General features: G+C 35.5%; 1 protein-coding gene across 1 annotated transcript in view; it reads left to right on the forward strand.

The window, feature by feature from the left end:
• LOC128552284 (uncharacterized protein C1orf112-like) overlaps nt 1–14,647 on the forward strand; it is a gene marked incomplete at its 5' end in the record, with an annotated part of 64,599 nt that extends 49,952 nt beyond the window's left edge. The window contains 7 exons of the mRNA XM_053533314.1: nt 4,590–4,775; nt 5,269–5,493; nt 6,212–6,316; nt 9,192–9,383; nt 11,468–11,644; nt 13,691–13,726; nt 14,473–14,647. Of these exons, the coding sequence (XP_053389289.1) occupies nt 4,590–4,775; nt 5,269–5,493; nt 6,212–6,316; nt 9,192–9,383; nt 11,468–11,644; nt 13,691–13,726; nt 14,473–14,628 (1,077 nt within the window). The remainder of the gene's footprint in view (nt 1–4,589; nt 4,776–5,268; nt 5,494–6,211; nt 6,317–9,191; nt 9,384–11,467; nt 11,645–13,690; nt 13,727–14,472) is intronic.
• Between the last annotated feature and the right edge of the window lie 776 nt (nt 14,648–15,423).

The raw sequence follows: 15,423 nt of genomic DNA on the forward strand, positions 1-15,423 counted from the left end.
CCACCACGAGGCGGAGTGTCATACGCAGGAACCAGGTCCCTAGGTCTAAGGTCAAGGTCACACTTAGAGGTCAAAGGATACAAGAATAAAAACCTTGTCCGGAGCATTTCTTCTTCATGCTTTGAGGGATTTTGATATAACTTGGCACAAATGTTCACCACCACGAGACGGAGTGTCATGCGCAAGATCCAGGTCACTAGGCCTAAGGTCAAGGTCACACTTAGAGGCCAAAGGTCAGATACAAGAATGACTTTGTCCGAAGCATTTCTTCTTCATGCATAGAGGGATTTTGATGTAACTTGGCACAATTATACACCATCATGAGACGGAGTGTCATGCGCAGTTCCCTTCTTTAGAATTACTTCCCTTTGTTGTTACTTTAAATAGCTTTTATTGTAACTTTTTCATTACTAGTCGTAGGGAAAAATCGAGACCACTTTTCTGTAGTACAACAAACATGCTAAATCCAATTTTGAGGTGTATTTTGACCAGTCTCTTCCTGATAAAGATTTTTGTGTGGACTTGCAATTTTTTTTTTTTTTTTTTTTTTTTTTTTAAAGATTAACTTCCCTTAGTTGTTACTATAAATAACTTATATTGTAACATTTTTATAATTGACCCTAGGGAAAAAACAAGACCACTTTTCTGTGGTACAGCATAGATGTTACTCTCCAGTTTTAGGTGTATTTTATTAATTTTATTATATATAAGGTATCTCTACCTAGTAAGGAGTTTTTTTGTGGACTTTAAAAAACAAAAGACTTACAATGATTACTAAACAACCACAAAATTAACATTCCATTTGCAAATACAGCTGCCCGGTGGGGGGATTAGCCATGTCTGACATGGCTCTTGTTGATTATGGGATCACTCCGTCAAAGGTCAAGGTCACAGGGGCCTGAACATTGAAAACCATTTCTGATCAATAACTAGAGAACCACTTGACCCAGAATGTTGAAACTTCATAGGATGATTGTACATGCAAAGTAGATGACCCCTATCGATTTTGGGGTCACTCCATTAAAGGTCAAGGTCACAGGGGCCTGAACATTGAAAACCATTTCCGGTCAGTAACTAGAGAACCACTTGACCCAGAATGTTGAAACTTAATAGGATGATTGGTCATAAAGAGTAGATGACCCCTAACGATTTTGGGGTCACTCTGTGAAAGGTCAAGGTCACAGGGGCCCGCACATTGAAAACCATTTCCGGTCAGTAACTTGAGAACCACTTGACCCAGAATGATGAAACTTCGTAGGATGATTGGTCATGCAGAGTAGATGAACCCTAACGATTTTAGGGTCACTCTGTTAAAGGTCAAGGCCACAGGGGCCTAAACATGGAAAACTGTTTCCAATTAATAACTTGAGAACCTCTCGACCCAGAATGTTGAAACTTCATAGGATGATTGTTCATGCAGAGTAAATGACCCTTATTGTTTTTGGGGTCACTCTGTTAAAGGTCAAGGTCACAGGGGCCTGAACATTGATAACCAGTTCCGATCAATAACTTGAGAACCACTTGACCCAGAATGTTGAAACTTCATAGGATGATTGAACATGCAGAGTAGATGACCCATATTGATTTTGGGGTCAGTCTATTAAAGGTCAAGGTCACAGTGGCCTGTTCATGTAAAATCATTTTTATACGCCCGTTTGAAAAACGGGACGTATTATGGGAACGCCCCTGGCGGGCGGGCGGGCGGCGTCCACAGACCTTGTCCGGAGCATATCTTCTACATGCATGAAGGGATTTTGATGAAACTTGGCACAGTTGTTCACCATCATGAGACGGAGTGTCATGCGCAAGAACCAGGTCCCTAGGTCTAAGGTCAAGGTCACACTTAGAGGTCAAGGGTCAAATTCAAGAATGACTTTGTCCGGAGCATATCTTCTTCATGCATAGAGGGATTTTGATGAAAGTTGGCACAATTGTTCATCATCATGAGAAGGAGTGTCATGCGCAAGAACCAGGTCCCTAGGTCTAAGGTCAAGGTCACACTTAGAGGTCAAAGGATACAAGAATGAAAACTTTGTCCGGAGCATTTCTTCTTCATGCATAGAGGGATTTTGATATAACTTGGCACAAATGTTCACCACCATGAGGCGGAGTGTCATGCGCAAGAACCAGGTCACTAGGTCTAAGGTCAAAGTCACACTTAGAGGTCAAAGGATACAAGAATGAAAACCTTGTCCGGAGCATTTCTTCTTCATGCATAGAGGGATTTTGATATAACTTGGCACAAATGTTCACCACCACGAGACGTAGTGTCATGCGCAAGAACCAGGTCCCTAGGTCTAAGGTCAAGGTCACACTTAGAGGCCAAAGGTCAGATACAAGAATGACTTTGTCCGAAGCATTTCTTCTTCATGCATGGAGGGATTTTGATGTAACTTGACACAATTATACACCATCATGAGACGAAGTGTCATGCGCAGTTCCCTTCTTTCGAATTACTTCCCTCTGTTGTTACTATAAATAGCTTATATTGTAACTTTTTCATTACTAGTCATAGGGAAAAATAGAGACCACTTTTCTGTAGTACAACATGCATGCTACATCCAATTTTGAGGTGTATTTTGACCAGTCTCTACCTGGTAAAGATTTTTGTGAGGACTTACAATTTTTTTTTTTTTTTTTTTTTTTTTTTTTTTTTAAGATTAACTTCCCTTAGTTGTTACTATAAATAACTTATATTGTAACTTTTTTATAATTGACCGTAGGGAAAAACCAAGACCACTTTTCTGTGGTACAACATAGATGTTACTTTCCAATTTTAGGTGTATTTTAAGGTATCTCTACCTGGTAAGGAGTTTTTTTGTGGACTTAGAAAAACAAAACACTTAGTTATTACTAAACAACCACAAAATTAAAATTCCATTTGCAAATACAGGTGCTAGAGTAAAGAAATTTGCTGTGACGGGCGTATATTGTGACATTCTTGCACTCTTGTTTGGAAATAACTTGAGAACCACTTGACCTACAATGTTGAAACTTAATAGGATGATTGGACATGCAGAGTACATGACCCCTATTTATTTTGAGGTCACTTGATCAAAGGTCAGGGTCACAGGAGCCTGAACAGTGACTTGAGAACCACTAGGCCACAAGTGTTGAAATTTAGCGGGATGACTGGACATGCCAAGTAGATGATCCCTATTGCAGCCAACCATCAGTGTCTCTTTGACTTTCACTCCTGACCCCTATTGACTTCTTGCCTATAGGACTTTGCATTGGGGGAGACATGCGCTTTTTTACAAAAGCTTTTTCTAGTTTGATACTGCTTTGATTAGAATGTTAAAACAGTATTAAACTCAAAAATACATACATCTATATTGTTGAATAATTTTAAAATTAATAATAGAAGGCTTTAAAAGTCTTTTGAAAACAAGGAACATAGTAATATAATTGGTTTGACTGTATCTGTTGATGAAAGTTAGTATACATAAATATGCAGGATCCCTCAGGTATCCCCTTGTACTAGTTAAGGCGAAACTTTAGTATAGAAATTAACATTGAATGGATTTGAAGTACTGGGAAAATTGTCATGAATAGTCAGGTGAAATACCACATGCTCTATGGACTGATTAATGGACTGTTAAATCATTAATATTTGTGGGGGACTAATTTTATTGGATTTCCTGGTTGAATCAATCCAAGAAATTCAAACCCAACGAACCTGTAAAATTTCCATTATGTTCAAAAGATGAAATCCACGTATTAATATCCTCACGAAATTGCCGTTTTGACCAAAACCATGAAATTTCATGACCATGCAATAAAAAGAATTTGCAGTATATAGTGAAAACTTGATAAATCAAACTCGCTTTCCTCAAAATTCTTGTAAAAGGGGAGCAATGGTCTAGTGGTTAAGGTGTCAGCCGCTCAACCCAGGGGTCGTGGGTTAGAGCCCCACTGGGGTCACGACCATGACTTCTCACAAGACACCAGTACTGGTTTTTCCAGGAAGCGTACTCGAGAGTGGTTCAAATAAGCTTAAAGCTTTAATCACAATCAAGCTCAAATAAATTAAACTAAAATTCTAGTAATTTCAAAGATATTTTCAAGATCCATCCAGAAAACATGTCTCCATAATTTGAAGTCAGATTTTGTTTATCTTCAAGTAAAATGCTCGATTCATTGGAATTCGAGATGCCTCAAGGTTTAACTGTATATAAATGTATTCACCAAACTTTGTCCGTTAATTTTTGATTCCATACCTCATGTTTTTATTTCGATGTAAATAAGATGTGAAATCAAAATTTGTAGTCTTGTTTGGAACCATATAACCTATACTGTGTTGGTGAGCCGTAAAACCCAAATAAAGAAATAAATAAATTGTCTGTTTATATCCTTGCATCTTCATCTGAAGGTTGTATCAACTTGATGTATAGCAGAACTATGGCTAGCTTTAGTTTGTGTGTAGTTTTGTGTGTTTAATGGCATTACCCTTGTCCTTGTAATTGTATGTGTTTGTATTTAAATGTTACAGTTTTGACCATCACTTTAGACATTATTCATCATTTTAAAACCAGTTACTTCAGTTCAGCTTTCTTGAGAGTCACTTGAGACACTGTTATTCATTTCAGAACCAGTTGTTGAAGTGTTACCCTCCAGACCATGATCATGTTAGACTATGGTCTGATATATTTGTACCTGTGTTACCATCAGCAGTATCAAATGAAGCCTGGACTTCATTGTTAAAACTGACAGTTGAGGATGTACAGAACTTCATATCAGCAAGAAACAAAACGTATGCTGATCTAGTGGATTTGGTAGGCTTTGTTTTTGCTGGATTTGTTTTCAAGATAAAATTCTGTTTCCTGCAATAAGTATGTGTAACATAAATCTGCTAAATGTACAGTCATGTTCAAATTTGTTGGAACAACATAACTTCACATAGATTTGATAGTGAAAAACTTTTAACTCTGTTTGTTTGTTCTGCAAGTTATAAACTTAAAAAAATGAACCACTTTGAGGTAGATGTGAATTTTCGGACAACATTGGCAGTCAGCCACAATTAGCCTTATCATTTTGAGTAAGTTTTCAGATAAGAAAAATGATTATATCCTCGGAAGTTTATATCACAAAAGTCATGCAATATTACTTTGAACTGTTTCAATGGTTGATCACATTTTTTGAACCATTTCTGTTAAAAGCTGAAATAATTAATATTTGACCTTTAATGATAAACTTCTATAATCTTGTGATTAAATGTTTTGTCTCTTAGTGAGCAAATTTCAATGGGATAATTCTATATGTTTACAGATACAGTCATTGAAATTTCTCAAACAGCTTCTTTATCACCATGGCAACACACCAGTTGACCTTCAGAGTCAGCATTCTGCTGTTGTCAAGGAAACAGCAGCTCAGCTTTTGTCATTGTTGGATAGAGAATGGACAAGGGAGACAATCTTAAGTGCATATTTGTTACAGCTGACCGAGTTATCTGGGTTGCTCATATCAAACTTGGAAAATGAAGATTTTTTGAGGGTTTGTAAATGAGATTTTTTAAACTGTTTAATTTTATGAGTGTAAAAATCATCTGTAACCCTAATTATCTGATAAGAATTTTCTAAACTAACAGTATATTCAGGTAATGTTTAAGTACATATTCCCTATAGCTGCACAAAAGTTGGCACTATTTTACCCTTGGTTGTTGATTGCGGAATGTAAGTATGTATAATCATTCTGCCATTATATTTACACCTATAAGTATTTGGCAAAAAATATGAAAAACAAAATTTCAAACATTATAAAAAAATTGTATCAAGAAAAATTTTTTTTAATTTTTTTTATTTTTTAATGTAAAATATTTTTTTTTTAATATTTGCAGAGTTTACGCCATTTCTGTCAAATATTTTTAAATTTTGTGCTGGTCACACTTAAAAATGAAGACTGTATTCCTGTTTTAGTAGGTAAAAATCTGAAATACATAACCTTACATACCGCGGTACAATCCAGAACATCCTGATATACCACAGAACGAAATGTTAGTCTTAATACTAAGCCCTAAATATTTGCAACAAGTAAACTCAAAGTATTTCTCTTGTAGCAACAGGTATTCAAATCACACATTTACTAAGAAACATAGTTCTTAAAGTATTTTAGTAAAGATGCATGTCACAGTTACGAAAGAACAAGCAATGTAACAACAGTATATATATTTATTAACAACAAATCAAGAGTTGTGTCCCTTTTCCGATTGCAGATATTTGATTTACTGTTAAATCATGTTAAAACGGACAGTGTGAAGATTGCAGCATGTCACTTCCTGAAGGGATGTAAGAAGGTGAAGTTTGCCCCAGATTCAAAGGTCAGTTGTAACAAACGACTATTTGTCATTAAGTAACAAAGGCCTCGTCATATTTACCATGGTGTGGAAATTTAATGCGTTGGAATTGAACAAAAAAGACATTTATCCTAAGTAGGTAAATAAAATGTCTGAAAGATGAACTCTGGTAAATCAGATGATCAAACACCTTCAGTTTTATTCCTAACATGCTTGTTGAAGTATAATGATAAAAGATATGCTTAACTCTGTCCATCAGAGTAGTATGAGGGCTGTTCAAAACTAAAATAGGCTTTTGCTGTGAAAGTCACATACTTTGTATGGTGCAGTGAGAAATAAATGCTTGTAATTTGCAATTTTTAGCTCACCTGTCACGTAGTGACAAGGTGAGCTTTTGTGATCGCGCAGCGTCCGTGCGTGCTTGCGTCCGTGCGTAAACTTTTGCTTGTGACCACTCTAGAGGTCACATTTTTTGTGGGATCTTTATGAAAAGTGGTCAGAATGTTCATCTTGATGATATCTAGGTCAAGTTCGAAACTGGGTCACGTGCCATCAAAAACTAGGTCAGTAGGTCTAAAAATAGAAAAACCTTGTGACCGCTCTAGAGGCCATATATTTCACAAGATCTTCATGAAAATTGGTCAGAATGTTAACCTTCATGATATCTAGGATAAGTTTGAAACTGGGTCACGTGCCATCAAAAACTAGGTCAGTAGGTCGAAAAATAGAAAAACCTTGTGACCTCTCTAGAGGCCACATATTTCACAAGATCTTCATGAAAATTGGTCAGAACGTTCACCTTGATGATATCTATGTCAAGTTTGAAACTAGGTCACGTGCCGTCAAAAACTAGGTCAGTAGGTCAAATAATAGAAAATTCTGTAACCTCTCTAAAGGCCATATTTTTCATGGGATCTGTATGAAAGTGTGAATGGATCTTCATAAAAAGTAGTCAGAATGTTTATCTTGATGATATCTAGGTCAGGTTTGAAACTGGGTCCCGTGTCTTTTAAAAGTAGGTCAGTAGGTCAAATAATGAAAAAACCTTGTGACCTCTCTAGAGGTCATATTTTTCATGGGATCTGTATGAAAGTTGGTCTGAATGTTTATCTTGATGATATATAGGTCAAGTTTGAAACTGGGTCAACTGCGATCAAAAACTAGGTCAGTAGGTCTTAAAATAGAAAAACTTTGTGACCTCTCTAGAGGCCGTACCCTTGAATTGATATTCATGAAAATTGGTCAGAATGTTCACCTTGATGATATCTAGGTCAAGTTTGAAAGTGGGTCACGTCTCCTCAAAAACTAGGTCAGTAGGTCAAATAATAAAAAAACCTATAGAGGCCATACCTTTCATGGGATCTGTATGAAAGTTGGTCTGAATGTTCATCTTGATGATATCTAGTTCAAATTTGAAACTGGATCAACTGCGGTCAAAAACTAGGTTAGTAGGTCTAAAATTAGAAAAATCTTTTGACCTCTCTAGAGGCCATATTTTTCAATGGATCTTCATGAAAATTTGTCAGAATTTTTATCTTGATGATATCTAGGTCAAGTTCAAAACTGGGTCATGTGGGAACAGGTGAGCGATTCAGGACCATCATGGTCCTCTTGTTATGTAATTAAATTTTAGTCGTACATGTTACATGTTGATAACATTTTCGCTAATGGGCAAAGCACATAGACCGTTTTAATAACCATAGCTACGCATAACCAGTGCAATCACTATTTCATCTATCATTTCTTCAATTTGACCACTTAAACGTGGGAGGCGGAAGTAAACAATATCTAAACGAATTGACTATTGTTGTTTGTAACAAATGTAATCATTGTCATCTGTTAGAACAAACAAATAGACAGTTGTTAAGTTATGTAGAAATGTTTGCAAACACCAACTGAAATTTGTAACTAATAGAGATGACTTCACAAAAATGTTTTGTCATCTGTGTCTTGGTCATCAAGTTGAAAAAAAGATTTCGCTAATTGCTCAGAATTTGATAGAAGATGGCGAATGGTGTGGAAGAAATTAAAATATATGAGATTTGACGATGACTTCAATCTCGGATGCCTTTGATTAAGAACAATTACACGTAGTGTGCACCCTATCTGAAGAGGCATCCATTGCTGAGTACTTCAGATGTTTTTCCCCTCACTGCTTTGGGTTGGAAACCTTGCCTAAGGTATAGAGTTCTTCTATATGAGACAGTCATCATGATCCTGAAATAATGGACATCTTAGGTTTTCCTCTGGGTTGGAAACCTTGCCATAGGTGTAGAGTTCTTCTATATGAGAAAGTCAGCCTGATCCTGAAATAATGGACATCTTAGGTTTTCCTCAGCTAGAAACAATTTGACTTAAAGCCCTGTGAAATATACACCATTAATCTAAGTGTACAAGTATATGCAAATTTAGTATAATTATGGAACTGTTTAGCTCAAAAAGGAGAGTGTCAATCTCGGATTGCTGGTTCGTGAATTCTTTCCTCGGGCAGATTGTATGTTCACAACAATTTGATAAAAGACATTGTGTCTAAAATTATTTGCCTGCCACCTCTGATAAATCATGTGGGAAAGTTTATGGTTACATGTGGAGAAAAGGTTTGTCTCAGTACAGAATTCAGTAACACTGCTTATGTCTATGTTAATGCCACCATTACATGACTGAAATGCTGTTGAAAAACAGCGTTAAACCAAACACAGAATGTTTTAATAGTTAATTGTTGGTGAATCATGCAGGAATTAATGCAAAACTCTTAAGTTTTTAAAATACATTTGAGTAAAGTTTGATGTAAAGTATTTCAGTGTTTGGACCATGGGCATACTTTTGACAGTTGAGTATATACTTCCACATAAATGTGTACTTACATCTGTATAAAAGTGTTATTATTTACCTTTTTCAGCAACCAATGATTCTGAAGAAGATACCTATGCTGTATAGCCTTCTGCTTCAAGACAACAATGCGCTTCTTCAACACACAGCCTTAGAATCATTTACACAATTTGCCGAGAGTACATCATATGAAACACTGGTACCTGAATGTTTGGGGGACAATCAACAGTTACAGAATAAAGTTGTGGCTTTCCTTAGCAAGGTAAATATTTACATACACCAGAAATGTATCATTTGATTTTTGTTTCGAAAAACAAGACAGATTTAATTCAAGCAGGCGTAACAGAAGAATCAGCAGTCACATGGAGGGCACTTTTGGAGCGTCTTTTGTATGAACATATTAAATTTTAATCAAAAGTATAAATGGTTTAAGTCAAAGGTCTTATAATTGTGTGACAGAATTGTCCTAACTTGAGTTCCTGCCTGCCACTGAACAGAGATTTAGTTGATGTGATGTGCCGCCGTATTTTAGTTGCAGTTGTTTTCTGTCTACCTCTTAGCAATCCAAAGGCCCAGAGATCAAACTGGTTTTTAGCTCAGCTTTACGAAGAAAAAGTAGAGCTATTGCATTCTCCCCGGTGTTGGCGTTGCCGTCACTGTTGGTTAAAGTTTTTGATAAAGTCAAATATCTCTGTTACTATTAAAGCTATTGACTTGAATCTTAAAATATTTATTTACTATCAAAGTCTACACCAGGAGAAACAATCCCCATAACTCTGTTTTGAATTTTGACAGAATTAAGCCCCTTTTTAACTTATAATTTTTTGTTAAAGTGTTTGATAAAGTCAGATATCTCTGTTACTATCAAAGTTATTGACTTGAAACTTAAAATAGTTATTCATTATCAAAGTCTACACTAGGAGAAACAATCCCCATAACTCTGATTGGAATTTTGACAGGATTATGCCCTTTTTAGCTCACCTGAGCACAAAGTGCTCAAGGTGATCTTTTGTGATCGCCCTGTGTCCGTCCGTCTGTCGTCGTCAACAACAATTTGACTGTTAACACACTAGAAGTCACAATTTTGGTGACGGTCCAATCTTAATGAAACTTGGTCAAAATGTAACCCTCATTTAGATCTTGGAGGAGTTCAATATTGGGTCCTCTGGGATCAAATACTAGGTCACCAGGTCATATCGAAGGAAAAGCTTGTTAACACTCTAGAGGTCACAATTTTGGCCCAATCTTCATAAAACTTGGTCAGAATTTTACCCTCAATAAAATCTTGGATGAGTTTGATATTGTTTTAGCCAGGGTCAAAAACTAGGTCACCAGGTCAAATCAAAGGAAAAGTTTGTTAACACTCTAGAGGTCACAATTTTGGCCAAATCTTAATGAAACTTGGTCAGAATGTTACCCTTAATAAAATCTTGGACAACTTTGATATTGGGTCATCTGGGGTCAAAAACTAGGTCAACTTGTGAAATCAAAGGAAAAGCTTTTTAACACTGTAGAGGCCACATTTATGACTGTATCTTCATGAAATATAGTCAGAATGTTAATCTTGATGATCTCAAGATCTAGTTTGAATCTGGGTCATGCAGGGTTAAAAACTAGGTCACCAGGTCAAATAAAAAAAAAAGCTAGTTAACACTCTAGAGGCCACATTTATGACCATATGTTAATGAAATTTGGTCAGAATGTTAATCTTGATGATTCTAAGGTCAGGTGAGCGATACAGGGCCTTCATGGCCCTCTTGTTTAACTTAGAAATTTTGGTTAAACTTTTGATAAGTCAGATATCTCTGTTATTATCAAAACTATTGACTTGAAACTTGAAATACTTATTTACTATCAAAATCTATACCAGGAGAAACAATGCGCATTACTCTAATATATAAGTTTTGACAGAATTATGCCCCTTTTAACTGAGAATGTTTTGGTTAAAGTTTTTGATAAAGTCAAATATCTCTGTTACTATCAAAGCTTTTGACTTGAAACTTAAAATAGTTTTTTACTATTAGACTTTACACCAGGATAAACAATCCTCATTACTTTGTTTTGAATTAGACAGCGTTATGCCCCTTTTTCATTTGAATTTTATTTACTGGCAAAGCTCTAATTCAGAGTCAAGCACTGAGAAAAGTCGAGTGCGCTGTCTTATGGACAGCTCTTATAAGCTTAACAGTTTGAAGCAAAATAAAAGCCCTCCCCACCTCGCTCTGCCCCTTCCCCACCTCCAAGTTAAAGTATGTATACTATTCAGTTCTTCCTCATATCCTTTTCATATCTTACTAATATTGGTTGGTAGAATCTACCATTTTCCGTTGCATTCATTTTTTTCAGACAGCTGAGGTGAGTCCAGACTTTAGAGAACTTACCTACTTGATACAGCAACATGAAAAACTCTGCCAACAACATGACAGCATTGATTATCAAGTGATAGATGGGCTGCAAGCCAGTGATAAACTTAGGGAAATTACAAAAGAAGCTAATGGAGATATGCTTGATGACATTGAAGAGGTATATCTATTTTCTAAAAACTATCATAATTGTTAATCTTCAATCAGAATTGCGGAAAAACTTTCACTGTCACCTATAATGTACATTGAAAACTGTTCTGTCATCTACATCTCTCACAAAATGTTCTGGACTGGTTAGGAACACATTTTATTTTAGCACTGTTTGTTGATCCGTCTGTCCCTCCAACACAAAATTATGTTCGCTTAAACTTTTAGGTCTCTGAAAGAATTTGCAAATTACATGCACAAGTTCTGGTCATATTCCAAGATTTTTTTTAAAGAAAATGCCATTGACCATATCGACATTAAGGATAAATCCCGTTTTCCGGTATTTCCGGACATAGGGTCAGTGGGGCTGGTGAGAGTAACCATTATAAAGACCGTGTACAATATTAGCGACTATTTTTGCCAGAAGATAAGAATTGATGAAAGTTCTTAGTTTCTCACAATGGAAATACTATTCTATGACTTCGGCAACATTTCATTCAATTTTTTTTTTGCAAAAATAATCTGTTTACCTTGAAAAATGCAAATAATTTCACAACTTCGGTATCAAGCCACGGAAGCGGCAGTGTAGAATAAAAAATAAAATTTCAAAAATAAAGTAAACTTTGAGGATATTTTTACTACATCTTAATTACAACAATGTTTAATGATAATCTGCAATACTTTTTTTATTCATTTTCTTTGTTTAAAACTTTAAAAAAGGTTAATCTAAACACTACCGCCATGTAGCATAATGGCCGATACCCCCTCACCGTAAAACCGGGAACGGGCGTTTATTAGTGGTTAATACCAGAAAACGGGATTTTATCCATAATGTCGATATCAAGAATTGTTAAAACCATAATGAGCAAATCTGCAGAACAAATCCTTCAAATAGTAAAATAGGAATTATTTCGGTTCAGCTGTGTATCTTTTCACCTATTTAAGTTGAGACAAACAATTACAAAATGGATTTTTTTTCATTATTCATGCAAAAAGATTTACAGAATTGGACTGGTGAATCCATGAATTGCACTAAGGATTAATGTTTGATTTGCCAATCCTATTCTGTCGTTCATTTCGCATAAATACCAAAAAATGTTCATTTCTTATATTTATATTATGTTTGTAAACAAGTTTCATTATGCATTAAAACCAATCTGTTCACGAGGCAGAACAACTGCGACATCATCTAAAGAACATCCTTTGTGACTATACCCAGATGTCTCAAAGCAGCGGCTCATTGTCACCAAAGAAGTATAAAATACACAGAATTGCAACTGGCTGTAATCTCGCGTCCGAGCGTGATTCTGCATTATCTTAGTGAAGCGAGCATGGAGTGATCATGAAATTGCAATTTCTACCTTTAAAACTACATGTAAAATACATGTTAGCTTCTAAAACAATGTTTGTTTAATATGACATAGTCTTAAGCACAAAATACATGTTTCTTACTTTCAAAAAAGAGTGGTCATACGGTGATAATTAGTAGTTGACAGTGCCAAATCTTTTGCATACAAAATGGCGCGTGGTGAACTTCTGGTAACGAGATCTCGTTTGCAGCCGCGGGATGTTGGCGAGATTTGCTCTATCTGCCTTTCAAGTTGCCGATCTATTTATTTTCATAACTCTTTGTTATCACTAAGCATCATTGATTACAACTGTTGACTTAACTTTTGCGCCTTTTCTTTGGCTGTTCATACAAAATAAACATTATAATGTTCAATGGAAATGAATAGAACAAAATGTAAACATTTTAATTGGTCTGTCTTCAAGAACATGTATATATACTTGTATTGTAATATAAATCTTGAAATCTCAACCTCAATTACCCTAGTTTTGACATGTTTCTAGCATTTTATTTTTAGACATGTTTCTAGCACTTTTACTTCTGGGACATATTTGTGTTGCATCCAATTCTTTTACTCTCGATGCCTGCTTCTCAGGAGAAATTCTTCAAGACACCTATCCCTATCTGTTGCAGTTTCAATGTGGTTGTACATAATAATGTTGCATGCATTTTGTAATTTATTTTTTTTTCTGATTTTTGTTTGTATTTCAGCCTGCTTTAAAGAGGAAACGATGTCAGAATACTGATGTAAGTTTTTTTTTCTATCTGAGTAAAATGGTTGTTATACATGCAAGTATTCTAGACATAAAGGCAAACTGTAAAATCTATAAGATGGCCCTTTGAAGCATGGAATACAACTAAGAGAAATAAAAGTAGATTATATTTGACTGAAACATGGAAAACAATTAAACAAAATAGTAGCAGATTCCGTTTAATTTAGTCTGGGTGGCCTACTTTTTGACTACATATATGAGCTGCGTCATGAGAAAACCAACATAGTGCATTTGCGACCAGCATGGATCCAGTCCAGCCTTTGCATTTGCGCAGTCTGGTCTGGATACATGCTGTTTGCTAATGGTTTCTCTAATTGCAATAGGCTTTGAAAGCTAACAGCATAGATACTGACTAGACTGCGTGGCTGCGCCAGCTGGTCTGGATCCATGCTTGTCACGAAGCCTCTATGTTGGTTTTCACCTGGCGTGGTTCATATATATTTCATCTGACCTAAAGTTACAATAATATCAGTAATTGCCATTGTAGTCTGTACAAAAATTATTGCGCTGTGTATTTTGATGCTATACATATATTGTTGAAATTACATCTGTTAATAATCAGTTGACATACACCTGTACTAACTTGTCCTCTGTTGGAATTAAAACTTCTTGCTTGCATCAAAGATAGTTCCAACACATATATGAAAACCTTATACAAATTAATATGCATTTTAAATGACATCAGTTAAGACAATACTGAACACTTTGTTTACCTTTCAGGAAGAAGACTGTAACTTACTATCTGTAATTGTTGATTTGGAGAAAAATGTTTGTTCACTGGAGCAAGCAATTGTATCAGGGACTCTATCCTCAGTATACAAAAGCAGATTAAAAATGGTCAGCTCTAAATTATTGAGTTTGATAAATAAAACTTGATATTTTTCTCCATATTGAAATATAGATGTGTATTGAGCCTATATTTTTCAGCTATGGAAATTGTAAATTATTTCTATGACTATGTTTATCCTGAATTTTTAATTGCAATAAAAGTTGAAACCTTGTACTGTATGTCTTATATTGTATCAAGTTTTTTTAGCTCACCTGATCCAAAGGTGGGCTTTTGTGACCATTCAATGTCCGTTGTGTGTCCGTGAACAATAACTTAAACAATCTTCTTGCAAACAGGGTTGTTAATAATTACTTGCAAAAGTAAAGCATTAAATTAGCATTACTTGGAGAAAGATGGCATTAAATTAGCATTAGCATTACTCATTTTTATCAAAATAATGCATTAAATTAGCATTAGCATTAGCATTAGCATTACTTTTTGAGAATCATTGCATGTTATTATCACATACACTTCTGGTCAATAACTTTTGTTTCGGTAAAGATATTTGAATAAAACTTGGTATGTATGTAGCTTATATCAAGACAAAGGCTGGGATTGATTTTGGGGTTTCTGGGGTCAAGGTCAAGGTCACTGTTACTTAAAATAGAAAAAGGGTTTCCGGTCAATAACTTAACTTAGGAATGAGCTATCATGATGAAACTTGGTGTATAGAAAACTTACATAAAGTTGTAGCTTGGGATTGATTTTGGGGTTTCTGGGATCAAGGTCAAGGTCATTATTACTAAAAATAGGGTTAGGGTTAGGGTTAGCATATCTTCTACATGCATGGAGGGATTTTGATGAAAGTTGGCACAATTGTTCACCATCATGAGACGGAGTGT

Source organism: Mercenaria mercenaria, unplaced genomic scaffold (genome assembly GCF_021730395.1).
Source record: "Mercenaria mercenaria strain notata unplaced genomic scaffold, MADL_Memer_1 contig_2230, whole genome shotgun sequence".
NCBI classification, from domain to species: domain Eukaryota; kingdom Metazoa; phylum Mollusca; class Bivalvia; order Venerida; family Veneridae; genus Mercenaria; species Mercenaria mercenaria.